At 38.3% G+C, this 17,340-nt stretch overlaps 1 protein-coding gene across 6 annotated transcripts in view; it reads right to left on the reverse strand.

Moving 5' to 3' along the window:
* The window catches only part of ttll6 (tubulin tyrosine ligase-like family, member 6), an 81,715-nt gene that overhangs the window by 23,834 nt on the left and 40,541 nt on the right, over positions 1-17,340 (reverse strand). For all 6 annotated transcript variants that reach the window (XM_035407041.1, XM_035407038.1, XM_035407040.1 and 3 more), the window contains 2 exons: positions 13,909-14,134; positions 2,232-2,410 (listed from right to left, as the gene is read on the reverse strand). In XM_035407041.1, coding sequence (XP_035262932.1) covers positions 2,232-2,410; positions 13,909-14,134 — 405 coding nt within the window. The remainder of the gene's footprint in view (positions 1-2,231; positions 2,411-13,908; positions 14,135-17,340) is intronic.

Raw genomic sequence — 17,340 nt, forward strand, 5'->3', positions numbered from 1 at the left:
AGTTCAGACCACAGGTTTTTGATGGAATTTAAGTCTGGAGACTGAGATGGCCATTGGACAACATGGATGTTGATTTCACTTAAGCATTTCTGTTTAGATTTTTATGTATGCTTGAAGTCATTGTCCTGCTGGACAATCTACCTATGACCAAGTCCTAGTTTCTTAGCAGAGACAACCACATTTTCTGCCAGAATTTCCTGGTACTTTGTTGAATTCATTGTGCCATTGATCTAAAATAGTGCCCCAGGACCACTGCCAGCAAAACATCTCCAAAATATCAATGACCCACCTCCATATTTGACAGTAGGTATGAGGTGCTTCTCCTGTATGCATTCCTCTTTTGCCGCCAAACATGTCGATGGTGTGTATGTCCAAAATGTTCAATTTTGGTCTCATCTGACAATAGCACTCTCTTCCAGTCATAATTCCAATGAGGTTGCCAAGCTCCAGATTCTTGGTTTTGTTTATTTTGCTCAGTAAGGGCTGTCTTCGTGCCACCCTTCCAAAGAGTTAGTTGGTATGGAGGTGCCATTTTATGTTTTTTAGGCTTGCTGACTGCAAGAAACAAACCAATCTCTGCAATTCTTAAACAGTGATTCTTGGGTTATTAATGGCCTCCCTCACCATCTTCCTCACCATCCGTGGGGACACCATGCACTTGCTTCCTCTTCTATTATTTCCCTTACAGTGCTAAGTGGTACGTTTAACCGTTTATGTCTTTTTTATACCAATTGCCAGACTTGTGACAGTAAATTACCATCGGTCTCTTCTGAATTGACAGTTATTTGGCTTTTCCCATGCTGATCGATGACAAAGGGATTTTGTATGCTTGTTACCTGAATTTTATTCTCAAGTGAAACTGGAAGTGATGGAATGACACAATAGAGTTCCTTTAGACTGAGATGAACTAAATTAAGTAAAATTGTATTGCCAATTTCATTTTGTTTGATTTTACTTACAATAATTGTTAGGGGTGCCAATAATTATGGCACCTATGGTTTTCAGAAAAAAATTGATTACTTAGTAAAAAAAACATTGAAGCATGACAGTAAATGTATTGAAATAAAACTATATCGTTTTCCCATATGTTTGAACATAACATATAGAGTATTATCTGTGTCATTTATTATATGCAGCCTTTTTTCTTCAGTTTCATTAATGGTGCCAATAATTCTGGAGCCCACTGTAATAACTGAGTAACATATAAAACATTCCACAGTGAGGTTTTCTTGTAACAAAATGTGTAACGATGCCTTCAATCAGGTTAGATGTTTTATAATGACCCCGTTGATTTCGGTGCAGCGTTAAGTGCAGAGGCACAAATGCTTGCAAACAAAGTCAAATTAACATAATAATTCTAAAGTAAAAAAGTAACATCGCTGAACTGTCCGTACACTTTAGAAATGATACAATAGCTTTATCTACCCTAATTTGATATATTTCCTTGTTAAATGACCTGTTAAAAGATGCCAAATGCCAAATTTGTTTTATGTTTGTGCCAAAATGCCATGATTACATTGCGGACAGAACATGCCACCTCACTATGCAACTAGAGTGATGACACAGGAAGAGGGATGCGGCAAATTTTTAAAATCGTATTTTAAAAAACATCCGTCATTTTCTGACAAGTTAGCTATTTATATGTTGTTATTTGATTAAACGGCAGTATTTATTACATTATGAAAAATAAACTGTCAAAATTTGTTTTCTGAAAAATTGCCAAAACGGGTTTGACCTCCCTATTAGGGTCTTACACAGGTTTTACATTACAAACTGTTATAATATGATGAGTTACCAGGTCCACAAAAAATATTTGAATGGCAGCTACACTGATACCAGTCCAATATTAGCCGAGGCTTTATTTTTCCCAAATACAAATATTATCTCCAAATCACAGAACTAAGCATTCATCTAAAGATAGCAAATCACCCCAAAATGCAACGCGGCTTGATGTCATGTACAATGCAGAATGATGGAAGCTGTCCATATGAGGAAAAATTACACTCTGCTGTCCCCTACTGTTAGAAGCCTGCAAGCAATCCCTCTGGCAGAACCTCTATCACAGAGCAAATGTGGCAACTGAAACCTTAAACCACTGTAAGTCTGTAGGCCCCTGTGTGTGCTGAACACACTGTACCAGTGGATAAGCCTCTGTCCCATTCCAGTTTGTACCATAAACCCAGCTTTTGTTTTTTGCTTTGTGTCTGTGGTAGGGGCTGGCACTACTGTACCTGGCCTCTCTGGATCTGTTCTGCTGCAGCCTCTCTTTGACCCTCCGTCTCTCCTCCTCTGTGATCTTGCGGCGATCGCAGGCCCCAAGGTTGACGAGGACCAGTGTGTCATACAGCAGCCTGTCCTTCACCTCCCGGTCTAGCCGGGAGTCTGTGGTGAAGCTCGGGGAATGGTTCACCTTGCATGAAGGAATACAAAGACAGATGCAGACTTAACACATGTACACAAACATGCACACACATACAGATTTGTATTATACAGTATATACAGAGCAAACAGATTATATACATGTGCACATATACAAAAAACATGGAAATGTAGCCATACCACCATAACCTCCTTCCACATAGGCATAGCTACACATACAACAAGCAGATTGTTACTAATTCACTTAGCAGGACTCCCTTATCTTCACCTGCCAAGAAGTTCTGTAGATTTAGGGGACATATAAGGGTAAGTCTAGGTAAATTCAACACACTTTTGAACTGCATCATCACAAATTTTAATGAAATGTGATATGCTGTTTTGGTCCTATAATAAAACATTGAACCAAAATTACACTTGTCAGACATCTAGTCTTGAGAATATCATCTTTGAGAAACAGACAATATCATTTGTATGACCATAGGGTTGTATCTGTTTTCTCCCTGCCCCAACTCCCCACTCTCCACTCCATAAACATGAAAAGGAACATGCTTGTGGCAATGATTGTTGAGTTCTGATAGTTGAAATCTACATTTTTAAAGTTAGTTTCAGTTAAAAGCGGAAACCAACGTGGTACGATTTGGTTTTGTTACATGGAAAATATTTTACCTGAAGGCAGAGATCGAAACTGGCGACAATTATTTGTCTATGAAAATCCAAGAGTCAAGAGTTGAAAAACGTTCATGCGGCTTTCTTTGATAGCTGAGCTGGATTACCTCCAACCACAGTCATGTTTAACGTTTTTCTAAAGGGCTTAAAACCAAGGATATTTTGATAATATCTTAGGGCTTAGCCCTACTTCCAAAAACCTAAGGCCACTTTAATACATAGATTTGCTCACTTTCAGACAAGATGTTTTTTGTCTTATACCTCACTTGGCATTGTTACATTTTCATCCCTGGCTTTTTGAAATATTCAGTCTTTTGGTTTTTGGACTTGATCTTGGTTTTCTGGGAATATTTAGGGAAGAAACAAGCTGTGGTTTGGTATTTTCTTTAATTAATTTCTTACGTGATTCTAACTTCTACATAATATGTACATAATTGGCTATTTTTAAAGGTAGTTCATCAGATGTGAATATTTGTTGTAACTTAAAACATTTCTTAATTTTAATCTGGTTTTCAATTGTACATTTGATAAAGGTTGATCCAACAGATTGCTCTGCCTATCAACAAATTTGATGATTTAATTAATTATTGATATCTTTGATAAAAATTAACAAATTAAATTGACAAAATTTATTTTACATGTTCAATAAGTACTTGACAAATGCATGCTGGGATAGGCTCCAGTACTCCCGCAACCCTGACCAGGATAAGCAGGTATAGATAATGGATGGATGGATGGATGTTATTTTGGATTGTTAATCTGGGAGATATGGGCTAACAAATTTTTGGGCTAATTAGTGTGACTCCATGACTCTGACTTGCCATACTGACATTACTGTAGGTCAGAGAGGAAGGTTCCTCTCTGACCTACAAAGAATATACAAAGATATACAAAGAATATGTTTAGAGCATTTGCTGTCTAACGGACGTTCTTGCATGTTTGCCCACTGGTTATGATAAAAGTTTCATATACCAAGCATGGCCTATCGTCTACAGTGAGCTAGCGAGGGTAAACACAGAGACATGGTGTGAAAATGGTTTTGGTAGTGTCCCCCTTGGTCGCGATAATGGAGGACCAGGTGAAAACCCTTCTCTGAGTTTAAATGGTGGGTCACAGCCACAATTAGGCATATACTGCCACCTACTTAGCAGGGTACCAAAAACAAGTTCCCCCTCAACACTATTTTGCAAAGGCACTGTCACTGCATCCTGGGCTTAGTGCCGCCCAAGATGCTTGTGATTGGTTTAAAGAAATACAAACAAGCCAGAGCGTTTTTTTTTTCCCCCTATAGAGGAATGATAATGGGTTGAGCCGGACCTTTCTCCAGCACTGGCACAGCGCTGAAACGAAGTGTGGTCTGGCTATGCGAGACTATCTTTGGCCCAAAATTCAAGGTAACCGAGTTATGAGTGATTGTAATTATAGTGCCTTCATTTATTATTTTTTTTGCAAATATAATTTTATTCATTTCAGAAAAACAATCCAGCAATGCATTGTTTCATAGTTACAATCTTATTTGCCCTTTTTCTCTGTCCCTCCCTCCCTTTTTTGTTTGGATTCGTAATGCATGAGGTATTCTTTCCATTTCAAAGAGTTCTCTTTACCCAGCCATAGCTCATAAGTCAGAGATATAGGTTTAAGCCAGTTCAAGGTGAGGCATCTGATAGCAGCTTTGAGTAATATTTATAAAAGACTATTGTTTTCTTTCACCTAAGCCTTCTGGAATCAGATCTACTACAGCAATTAGGGGATTCTGTTGATAGTACACCTTAGTCAAAGTCATAAATATTTCATCCCAAAACATTTTTTAACTGGGCAGGTTCAGAATGTATGTAAATAATGACAGTTTCCCCAAAATCTCTCCAGGAATTCCGTGTCATAAAGAAACTTATTTTAGCAGTTATATGTGGTGTTCTAAAATACGTTGTAACAAGCTTCCACTTGAATTCTTGTTAAGAATTTGAGTTAGTGACAATTTGATATTACTAGGTGAAGTTCCCTCTACCATTAATTTTTTATTTATAGAGTTGGAGGGATCCATACATAATAACCTTTGATAAAAGAGGTTATTATATTACATTACAGGCATTTAACAGACACTGTTATCCAGAGCGACTTACACAACTTTTTACATAGCATTTACATTGCATCCATTTATACAGCTGGATATATACTGATGCAATGCAGGTTAAGTACCTTGCTCAAGGACACAACAGCAGTGTCCTATCTGTGAATTGAACCTGTGACCTTTAGGTTACAAGACCAGCTCCTTACCCATTATACTACACTGCTGCCCCTTACTATTACTATTACTTTGGTGCCAACGCCATCTTGCTGAATGCTTATAAGATGTAATTCTGTTGGGGAAATTTAACTTTCATAAAGTCTACATGTTTAGAAAGAAAGTTTGCAAAAATAAAAAAATAAATCTATTTTAGCTAAACTAAATTCTTCTCAAATCTCTTCTAAAGATTTCAGAGCACTCTGCAGGAATAACTGGTGGACAAAACTCAGGCCATACTTGGGCCACTTTTTAAAACCAGAGTCAATCTGGAGAGGTATAAAGTCCTTAATGGACCAAATAGTGGAAAGTGCTGAGACTGATTTGGGTACGCCAAATGAATTCTGGACATATTTCCAAATAGTTGAAGTAAATCTAGTCCATTCACTAATTTTACAATTTTTTTTCACTGTAACCTGTGAAGGCCAAGGCACATTGATTACATGTAATTTTTTTATGTTCAGCCATCGCATGTCCACTAAATCTGCTATCCCAGCAATCATTGCTTTTAATTGTATTGCCCAGAATTAAACTTAAAACATCTCCCAACAATCTAGAAAAATCTTAATACCATAAATGATAGTAGTATAATTTCCTTTATATAATCTACTGATGACAGGAGGGATAATGATACCAAGGTATTTTATGCCTATATTAGTCCAATTAAAACCACTTGTTGTTTTCACCCACAAGGAGATACGCACAATTATTTCCATTGCTTCAGTTTTATCAGAATTAACCTTGTACCCAGAGTAGTAGCCAAAATTAGTGACTATTTCTTTAAGATGGGGGATAGATGATGAAGGGTCTGATAGATGATAAAGTAAGGTGTCAACAAATTGATGGGATGTTGTTGATTTAATGGTATTACATTGCATGGTATTACATACTTGTTTCTTTCTTAATTGGAATGTGAGCAATCTGCTTCCTCTGTTACCATTCTCATAGTAGCTTTGTTTAGCAAATCTTAAATGCCCCTCAATCTTTTCAGAAAGCATACAATTTAGAGTTCTACGGGTCTTTGTGAGCAAGGCCAGCAGGTCAGTTATCTGCCGTATTTTGTGCTAATTGCGTTATCTCCTGCTCAAAATTGCATCATTTTTCAGCTTTTTAGCATGTGCAAAAGCAAATATAAGACCTCTTACATATGCCTTTGCACAGTCCCAAAGGGTACAGGGAGCGACATCCGGGGTGGTGTTAATTTCTAGATAGAGTTCCAGCTCAATTGGCCAATCACAAGCTTCTAAAAAGTTATTACATCAATTTCTGGAATCTTCCAGACTGTTTAAAGACAGTCAACTTGGTGTATGTAAACTTTTGACCCACTGGAATTCTGATATCGTGAAATAAAGTCGAAATAAGTCTCTAAACGGTTGTTTTAAAATGACCTTTTATGGAAATCAAGTAGATACCCTAATTGACTTAACACAGGAAATGTATGGTAGCATGAAATGTAAGGCCCTTATCTTGGTCTATTTAAGTTCTCTGCTTCCCTGACTCGGGTGCTGTGTTTCTGATTGTGTTTCCTCCTGTGAATTTCTGCCCTGCCCGCGTTCTGTTTTCCTCGTGTTTTTTTTTATTTTTATTTTTTAATTCTGCTGTTTTTGTTTCTGAAGAACTTTTTGTGTTTTTGGAAGTGCCCTGAGTGGCCTTGTTTTTGTTCCCTGTTTTCTGTTACCTGTTTAATTTAGATTAAAGTCTTTGTTTATATTCGCCATTTTGGAGTTTTTCACTCTGCGTTTGGGTCCTGGTCCCGCACTACCGTGACAATAAATGTGATCTCTCAGTATTTCATTTCATACTAAACAAGAACAACTTCATTTTTGCCAATACATTTGCATTTTTGGTATTTTATTTCCACCTAAACTATGAATATAACCTTATCTAAATGGTACTAAATGGTCTGCATGGTCAGTATTGTAAATGGTACTCCTGCTTCATTAAGGCATTTTCCAAGTCTCTGTCATGCCTAGAGTTATAAAGCCTTAAATAGAACACTACCTAAATGAGTGAGGATTAGCCAGATTTGTGCAATATGTGCAAAGAAGTTTGGGTAGTTTGAACTTTCATTTTTCGATTAGACATTGAATATTTGTTGTAACTTAATGCACTTCTTAATTTTAATCTGGTTGTGAGTTGTACATTTTGGTAAAGGTTGTTCCAACAGGTTGCTCTGCCTATCAACCATTTTGGCGATTTAACTGATAATTGATATATTCAATAATAATTAGCAAATTAAATCAAATAAATATATTTTATATGTTGGACAACTGAGAAATTTTAACTATTGAGGCACTTGTGTTTGGGACATAGACATATTTTTTTCAGAACATGAACATATTTTACTCAATTCTCACTTCCCTAAAGTGCTAACAGATAGAGTCAGGCACATGCAAAATTTCAATGCACTACCTTCTTGATGGGCCCTTCCTGATGTAATGAAGTTAATACTAAAAGCGCTGCACTTTTTTTACTACCTTAAACCACCAAACCTAACCCCCAGTGGCGTCAGGCTCAACCAGCATTACAGCGTGGATTTCAGCACCCAAAGTGACCTAATTTCATAAAGATGATGTAATTTTCTTGAATTAAAGGACACAACTGTATTAATTTCAACATTTTTATTTCAAATTTACATTGGTTTTGTTATATAGGTAAGGGAAAATCCACCAAGGCATATTAGTCACATTGAGAAAAGCGCTAAAATGTGCAGAACAAGCAAAACACGAAATGGAGAAAGTAGTTAAAGTAATATTAAGCGCAATATTTTTTTTTTTTAAGTTCAAATATTGCTTCTCCCTTCCCTTGCTCCCTCTATGTCGATTGAGATTTCACATATGTACTGTCTCTCTCCTCTTACTCATCAATTCAACAGGGAATGCACAGCTTTGTTTGTTTGTGTGAGCAGGCACCACACACAAATCAACTGAATTTCACGCACTTGTCTTTAGCCTTACTCCAACTACACTTGCTGACCTGCCACTGCACTTTCTTGGCATTAAGCCAAAATCTCTCCAAATGAAGCCCAGTCTTAAATACATACTGAGATAATGCAATCCAAACAAAGGAGCATCATCAGCTCAGAGACAGCAGGAATCATCATCCAATCAGAGAGCGTAAATAGCCCAACAAGTAAGCAAACAGTTAAACCCGAAACTGCTTTCAAAAATGGAGATTAAATACTCTCAATTTGTGCTTCTTCTGATTTGGATGCCCAGTGGTCTTATCAAGGAACTGAACAAGCAGCTTTTGAAAAAGGTGAACAGTGTCAAGTGTGTTACAATCCAAGAAGACAATGAAGCCTTCTCCAATTTCACTTTTCCTTGGTAGTACCAGACAAAGAGATTTATAGTTGCCTGAAGATTGTTCCAATGAAACGACTGGCCTCCATCCTGAACTACGAAACTACTACTCTGCAAGATCCGCCACAACGAAGAATGTCCCTGGTTGAAGAGACTCCCGAGTATGCCAGTGAAATGTACTCTGTGGTTGTATGTACTCCATCAAATGTGAGCTTAACGTTCTGATGCATTGTACACACACACACGCACACACACACAGAATATGTTCCACTGGATCCAACAAGAACACATTGTCTGGGTCGGAGTTCAGCAAATTTTGAAAAACAAATTTTCAGGTCTGGGTGCTCCTCTTTGCAATGTTCAAAAGCCTCTCGAAGGTACAAGTCTCCTTTGGATCAGCTTCCACTCACCGTCAACGTTCACTGATATACAATATTTCATTCCAGACATCTCCCAGCTGACAGTCTCTGACAAGCAGAAGTCCTTTAAAAGTTCATCTGTGTTTGTGGCAAAGACCTCTTTAGGCTTTGGATTAGGCATTGTTAAAATGCTACGTTCCTTCACCAACATCCTAGCTTTCTGTGCCATGCAATTTGAAGGCTCAAATTCCTCCTTGATTCTTGTTACGGTTGCTCTCAAGCCCCCGCAAACATAACGAAGCCAAAACCAAGGTTTCCCAAAAATAACTAATAACTTTATTTAACTGCACATACGGAATACCAAAATAGCTGCAAAACATAAGATAAAATCAAGACCCGGCCGTGGTCTAGAGGTGAGGAGAAAGGGCCCCCATCTCTTGAGAAGCCGACTCCAGGCTTCTTAAAAGGGCACCGCCACAGGTGCTCTCAATTACCTGTAACAAGACAAACGCATGTGTCCAAACGGCCAGCGCCCCCACCTGAGGCGGAGGGACGTAACAATTCTCCTCACACTCCAACTCTTTGGCAATACAGTTAGGACTTGAACCTTTTCACTTTTCAAGGTCAAGAACTGAACTTTTCTTGGAGCTAGTCCTTCCCTTCATCTTGATATGAACTGACAGGGTAGCCAGTGACAACTTCTAACTTCCCTTCATGCTGGTTTCACTTCTCCATGGTTTATGTTGCACGAATGATTCCTGGATAACTCTCTTTGGTTGTATTGGAGATTCAACAATCAGTGAAAAGGACTGATTTAGAAATGGCATCTTAACATCCAGAAATGTAGATTCATCTGTCTGCCAAGTCACTATGGGAAGTGTCTGACTGAGAGTTTTGTCCTTCTTGGGGGTGAGATATGATAGTCAGGCATGACAGTTCTTACAGATGCACTGACCTGACCTTAACTCCTTCACACAAGCCCCCTAGTGGCCAGGAAGCAGACCTCCTGAGATTGCTGAACTGAGACATTCATTGCTTCAATGCTCCATTCTATGAGTGGAAACAACAAACTTTGTGCTTTAGCTTGAACAGTTAACAAAACACTACAACTATGCCAAATACAGAGTTTCTAAGTGCCACAAATGTCGCATGGTTCATCCATTTAACAATAATCAGCCCACACCCAATCTCATCTGCAACTATACTGACCAAGCATAACAAACTGGACAAAAGTGTCTATCATGAGAATATTCTTTCATCAACAAAAATTCATATTCCAACATGGCAACAAGATAAAGCCAACAATGGCCAGAAAGTATTCAAATGGAATGCATATACAATCCTACCATTGGTTAACATGTAAAGATGTCCCTGTCAAGATTCAGTGGTCAATTATTGTCTTGGACAATCTGTCTGTGAAATGCACACTCATTTGCAATGCCAGTGTATACCTTCTGAGATTAGTACAAGCTAGCTAGATATTCATTCAGCAAAGTTTGTTGAGGCCTGTCGGGCTATGTTTATCAGAAACTTTAGTGTCTCCCTGTAATAGTACATCAAAATACTGCACTGTTCAGGTATTTACTTCCTTGGAGCTACCTAGACTATTAAGTTACTGTAGATGGATACACAGTGAGCACCATAATTCATTTGACAGTGACACATTTTTTGTTATTTTGGTTCTGTACTCTAGCACTTTGAATTTGAAAGGACACAATGACAGTTGAAGTGACTGTCAGCTTTAATTTGAGGGTATTTTCATCCATATCGGATGAACCGTTTAGAAATGACAGCACCTTTTGTACATGGTCCCTCCATTTTAAATATTTGTTTGAATTGGCTTCACAGATGTTTCGTTAGGCAGGTGTATTCATTTGTGTCGTTAGTGAATGCAGAAGAGAGCTGTTGATGTCTAGTCTTGATTCTAGACTTTGCAATTGCCTTTGGAGATTGTTGTTGGGGTGTGACAACATGAGGAAGACAGCAGTGTTGATGCAAATTAAGTTGGCTGTCATAAGGCTCAGAAATGAAAATCAATCAATCAGGAACATTGCAAAACCCCTGGGCATGCCCAAGTCAACAGTTTGGTTCATCATTAACAAGAAAAAAACAACTGGTGAACTCAATTATGTCAAATGACCCGGTAGACCGAGGAAGACCACTGTAGTGGATGACCAGAGAATACTCTCTATGGTGAAGAAAACCCCTCTGACAACAGCCCAACAGATCAAAAACACTCTCCTGGATGCAGGTGTAGATGTGTCAAAGTCTACCATACGTAGAAGACTACACCAGCAGGACTACAGAGGGTACACTACAAGATGCAAACGACTGATAAGCCTGAAGAACAGAATGGCGAGATTACAGTTTCCTAAAAAGCACCTAAAAGAGCCCCAAGAGTTCTGGAACAAAGTCTTGTGGACAGATGAGACAAAGATTAACATGTACCAGAGTAATGGAAAGAGGAAAGCGTGGAGAAAAAAAGGAAATGCCCATGATCCAAAGCATACCACCTCATCCGTGAAACATGGTGGAGGGAGTGTTATGGCTTGGGCCTGTATGGCTGCCAGTGGAACGGGCTCACTTGTCTTCAACGATGATGTGACTGCAGACATGTCTAATGTCTAATTTCACTTTTGGAATAGCATTTTATAGCTCAACATAACCAAAAGTTTTGTCTCATTATCGCCGCCTTACGCATTCACTCTGTGGTAGCAGTAAAAGACACTGCACCAGGTGAAACTTTATCAATGAGTTTAATCCTTTCTTGAAAAATATGCTTATTCTTGAGAACTTCTAAGCATGACTAAGGTATATGTTTGCTGATGGACCTAGCTGACACTGTTTTCGGTACGAAGTCAGAAGAGGAGCGCGACACCATTGATTCTTTGCCTCTATCTACTGAACACAGACTAGAATTTCATTGTTCATATGTAAGTGTTACTGCTCAAAATATTTCAGGTATATACGTTATTTTTTTAATTGAGTGTCTTTAAATAGGTTTGTGGCATTTTATAATGAGGATATTTCAATATCGTAATGTAAGCGTTCGTTGGTAGGTCTGTCAGTAGCTCAGTAGGGTTTGTTTCAAGCGCCGGATGTGACGTGAGCTGGAACATCACCAAAACGTGACAGACGGGTTTTAACGTTGTCCCATCCCCATACAAGAAAACATTACATACTGTAGATATTTAAGACCACTGCATTGACTGAAAGCTTGTAATTCCCACTTGAAAATGATGCAAAAGTGAGTTTTTTTAGTCAAAACAGTTGATTTGTAGTGAAATACATGATTATGTTGTGATTTACAGCAATGCATAATTTTGGATAGATTTGGAGACACTGGGTACACTGCTTACTTTTTGCTTCATATATCTTTAGTAGTTCTGCATATCCACCCTTAGATTTTACGCACCTGTAGTCAAGGAGTTTTTTTATCCAGGACATGGTATAGTTTAACCTGTTTTATATATGGGATCTCTCAGTATTTCATTGCAAACTCAAAAATAGCAAATTCATTTCTGCTTTTTTGCCAAGAGAAGTTGTGGCCTTTATTTCGTCCTAAATAATGAATATAAACTAATTGTATTTAAATAAGGTACCTCCTAAATGGGCAAGGATTGGGCAGATTTGGCATGTGTGTGAAGGGGTTAAAGGTGTGTTTCTCTCCACAGTTCAGGGCTGAGACCAGGAGCTCACACTGAGAGCACGTTAATGATTTTTCTTTGGTTTGGTTTTGGATTTGTTTCTTTGAATATGACAGAGAAAGTAAACCGCCACTGGAATGAAGAGGAGCTGCTCTGGTGGAAAACGGGCCAGCTACAAGCGGTGCACTGAAAAGTGGTCGCTTGGTTTTACTTACTTTAGTCTTTCTTATTTTAGTTTGTTGTTTTCGCCTGGAACTAGTGATGGGGGAGGGTGAAGATGTTTGTTTATTTCTTTTATTTGTCTTTTGTGTTTTGTGTTAGTGTGGGTGCAGTCTCTCTCTCTCCATGTGGCAACCAACAGTGTTTCCTAGAACTGCCATATCTCCCTCCCAGGGGTGTCACTCTGGTATGTGACACTTACAATTAACACGTTTTCAAAAATTATCGTGGCCTCTGCTCATTGAGGCCCATTTCATTCAAACTCCCACAGCACGCCTCTGGTGAGCATGTATGCTACTGCAGCAAAGAAAATAATTTTCTCTCAAACAGTGAAATGACAATGTATGTATCGTGTAAAATATATATATGGGGTGAACATTACAGTTGGAAAAGACCTCTAAAATGATATAAGAACCATTGACCTATAGATATGGCAAGTCAAAGTCATGGAGGCACGCTAATTTGCCCATATCTCCCTTTAGAATGACCAGAAACAAGTGTCATTTACTGGGGTATCTCATAAGATCAAATAAGCACGTCAGATCTCATTAAAATCCGTGATAATGCAGTCAAAAAATGTGTTGAATTGACCTGAACTTACCCATACGGCAGTTCATACAAAAGAAATGCTGTACTATATAAAACAATCTAAAAATATATAAAACAATCTATAGCATTGTCAAATGACTGGATGATTAAATTCAGTGATGCCTAAACTTTAAAATGCACAAAATCCAATAGGAGAAATCAGGAGAGAAGACAATAACAGATCACATATGTACAGAAGTGGACCGTTCACACTGAACACTTTGGAAGATTGTGATGCAGTAGCCCACAGTATCTGACTCACTGCATTAACAAATCAGAACTTGTTGATGGGAAATTTCACAAAAGAAATTTCTCCACAATTATTGCCTTATTGTGGAGAAATTTGTCCAAAAAAAGATTTGTCCAATAACTGAAATTATTTTGTATTCAGAAAGTGAATGATGACACTAACTCTGATATCTGTGTAATAATATGAACACTAAGGCAGAACTGACGAATGAGCTTACCTCCAGAAGCCAGGGCTTCAGCCGATGGTCCAGCAGCACATCAAAGCCCAGGATCTCAAAGCAAGCACTCCCAGAGGCATGGTTGGGGAAGCAGGTATGGTAGTTGTGCTTCAGGATAGGGTGGGCTGATATTAGCGTTTTGATGATCACGTCCTCAATATCAGCCCATATCTTCTCCTTGTCATACCGCATTACCTCTAGGTACTTGTTGAAGGTGGACAGTTTCCTTTTTGGCAAAATAAGAGGCAATTTTTATTTTCTCAGCAGTCTCCCTTTTCCATAGTGATATCAATTTAAAAGGCTAGGTTTTTTTTACTGAATATTACAGTGAAGAAATCAGCTTCAAGATAAAATAGTGATGCCAAGCATGATATGTATAATACCTCTGTGTGGATGAACCTGAAGGATTACAATACTAAGGTTATACAGAATACATAGGCACCTACATTTCAAAGGAAGCAGAGATTTTAAAAATGTAATTCAGCACATGTGAACATCATACCACAAATAGAGAAAACAGCAATTGCACCAAATCAGCTTTAGGTTAGATGCAGCTAACCTGATTAAGGAGTAGCCCACTGCACTGCTTTGCATTCCTTAGCCAAACTACTAACAAATTGAAACTGGAGCTATTATTATACCATGCTATGGAACAGAAGTGAGTTTCAGCCTCTTTGCCAAACCTTACTTATCCAAGCCTGAATTTGCTGATGAGGAGCAGCAAAATGATAGAGGCTGAGAGGTCAAAGAGCAAAGGTAAACTGGTGTGATGATATCCTGTCAGAATGGCAACTAGCCATTTTGAGTATAACTGGGTTGTCTAAAGGTAGTTGGTGAAAATGACCATTTGATCATTTTCCCTCATGAGTTGGAATTGCACTGATTGACTTGTATTCAACTTGTATTCAACTATATTCAATGTTGTTGATTTGTTATTGGTTGTTATGGGTTTTCAGTTTGCACGTGGGGATTGCACCAAACATCTTTAAAAAAATAATCAGATAATATATACTGTAATGCTCAACCTTAGGAGACATGACGCGCTTGTACAACCTGCTTTGGAGTCACATGAAGTGTATTTTATTTTCTTTAAACCATGAACCTTGGATTGTCCCTATACCCGCAATTGTAAAGCCAGCAGGTAGTCAGAAACTTTTCCAAATATCTCAAATATTCTTCATCTTCAGCTTGACGAGATTAAGCATCTTAAGTCTTTTCTCATAGCTTTTATCTTTCATACCAGGAATCAATTTGGTTGTGCTTCTTTGAACCTTTTCCAGAGCCTCTATATCTTTCTTGTAGTACTGTCGCCAGGACTGTAGCCATTATTTATCAATGGCCAATTAGCACCACCTGTAATTAGCCCTGTGAATAATAAGTATTGGTGTGCTTCTCTGTGGTTTTATGACAATGATACTCAGTGATGAATGTTTTGATCAAAAGTTTTGCACTTAGCACTTTTGGCTGGTTGAATAAAAGATTTAGATTTTACAGCGTCTTCTCTTAGAGGCTTTCTTTTATTTATTCTGCAATGTGTGAGTCTTCCTTCTTTGGTTCCCCATGTTTTGAGCAATGCTTGTCCCTATTGCTACTTGAAGTACTGTTGTCAGCGGTTTGACCCTAGAGAAGAGTGACGGAACTCTGACCGCCTGTCAGGAGACTGAGTAGCGCTCCTAGAAGAAGGATTTCACTCCTGGTTCCTGCTATATGGTGAGGGGGATCTGTGAGACCGCTCAAGAATGTATTATAGTAAGAAAAACATTCATTGTTAATCATTTGGAATTTCAAAGTCTTCGCATCTCTGCTCAAGTCCACTAGAGTATCAGTGAGATCCTGCGCAACTTTGCATAGATGCATGTCAGAGTTAGAAAGAGTATTAACTGACTGCAGGAACCACGCATCTTGTATTGTTAGTTTGAGGTAGTGGTAAGGTTAATTTAGCAGCTTGACATGCACATTTTGCCTGAGTTGCATTTTCAACTGCCTCTTGTAAAGTTTTCACTCCTCTTTCTTCTTTTCATTTAATTTGGAGCTCCTGATCTAATCTGGCCACAAGTTTTCCAATCATACATTATCAAATGTTACAATGTGTGCTGAGCAAGCAGCTCAGTCAAGGTTCATTGAAGCCACTGTAAAGATTACAGTAGCAGAGTGAAAACCGTTATAAAACTTGAAATTCACACGGGTTGGTGAAACCCTTTTGCTTGGGGTAACTGTACCCTGAAAGACTGTCTATATACGTCTATAAATTTTTCATTCGCAGTAGATTGTCCCTGGCCCCCCAGGTCAGAGGCCCAGAGGTTCTGGCTCCATTGACCCAGCCTGTAATCCGTCTTCGTGAATGACACTCAAAAGTCTACAAAACCAGTAATCTTGCAGTAACCATTACAGGACATGTGATCTCTACAAGGCAAATCAGTTTTTCTACAGCTATGCAAAAATCAGACCTGGGTAAAATACGTATTTGTTTTGGATTCAGATACTTTTCTGTGCTCTATTGATCTTGCCTGGTGTAATTTAGCCTGCCAATATGACCATAAGGTGGGGTTTGCACTTTTTGAGAGTATTTCATTGGTTCCAATACAACAGACAAGATCAGTAAAGCGTAGAAAAGTATTTGAATCCAAAGCATAAATGTATTTTACCCAGGTCTGGTAAAAATCAAATGACAATATGACATGCTGATGCACTCTTCATTTTTACCACATATTTTAAAAGTTCACATTTCTGCCATGTCTTTTTATGTTTTCTTTGACTGATACTTTTACTATATACTGAACTCAAGCTAATATACAGTTGAGATCAAAGGTTTACATACACCTAGGCTAAAGATATACAAACTCATTTTTTCACATTTCAAATTACCATACATTTCTTTTGGCAAGTCAATTAGGGCATCTACTTTGTTTACTACTTTGTTTTAAAACAATTGATCAGAGACAGATTTATTTCAGCTTTAATTCACTACATCAGAATTCCAGTGGATCAAAAGTTTACATACACCAAATTGACTGTCTCTTTAAACAGTCTGGAAGATTCCAGAAATTGATGAATTGACTTTTTAGAAGCTTCTGATTGGCCAATTGTCATAATTAGGAGTTAATTAGGGGTTAATTGGCACCTGTGGCTGTATTTAAGGGCCTACCTTTAGAGCCACTGCCTGTTTGCCATTGATACCATATGAAAATCCAAGCAACTCAGCCAAGACCTCAGAAAAAAAATTGTGGACCTCCACAAGTCCAGTTCCTCCTTAGGAGCAATTTCCAAACAACCGAAGGTACCACAATCATCTGTACAAACAATTGTATGCAAATATAAAAATCTTGGGACCACACTGCATTGTTCAGGGAGGAGGCACAAATTAACTCCCAGGGCTGAACGAACTTTGGTCCGAAAGGTTAAACTGAACCCCAAGACAACAACTGGAGGTTG

This window comes from Anguilla anguilla, chromosome 2, assembly GCF_013347855.1.
Source record: "Anguilla anguilla isolate fAngAng1 chromosome 2, fAngAng1.pri, whole genome shotgun sequence".
Taxonomy (NCBI): domain Eukaryota; kingdom Metazoa; phylum Chordata; class Actinopteri; order Anguilliformes; family Anguillidae; genus Anguilla; species Anguilla anguilla.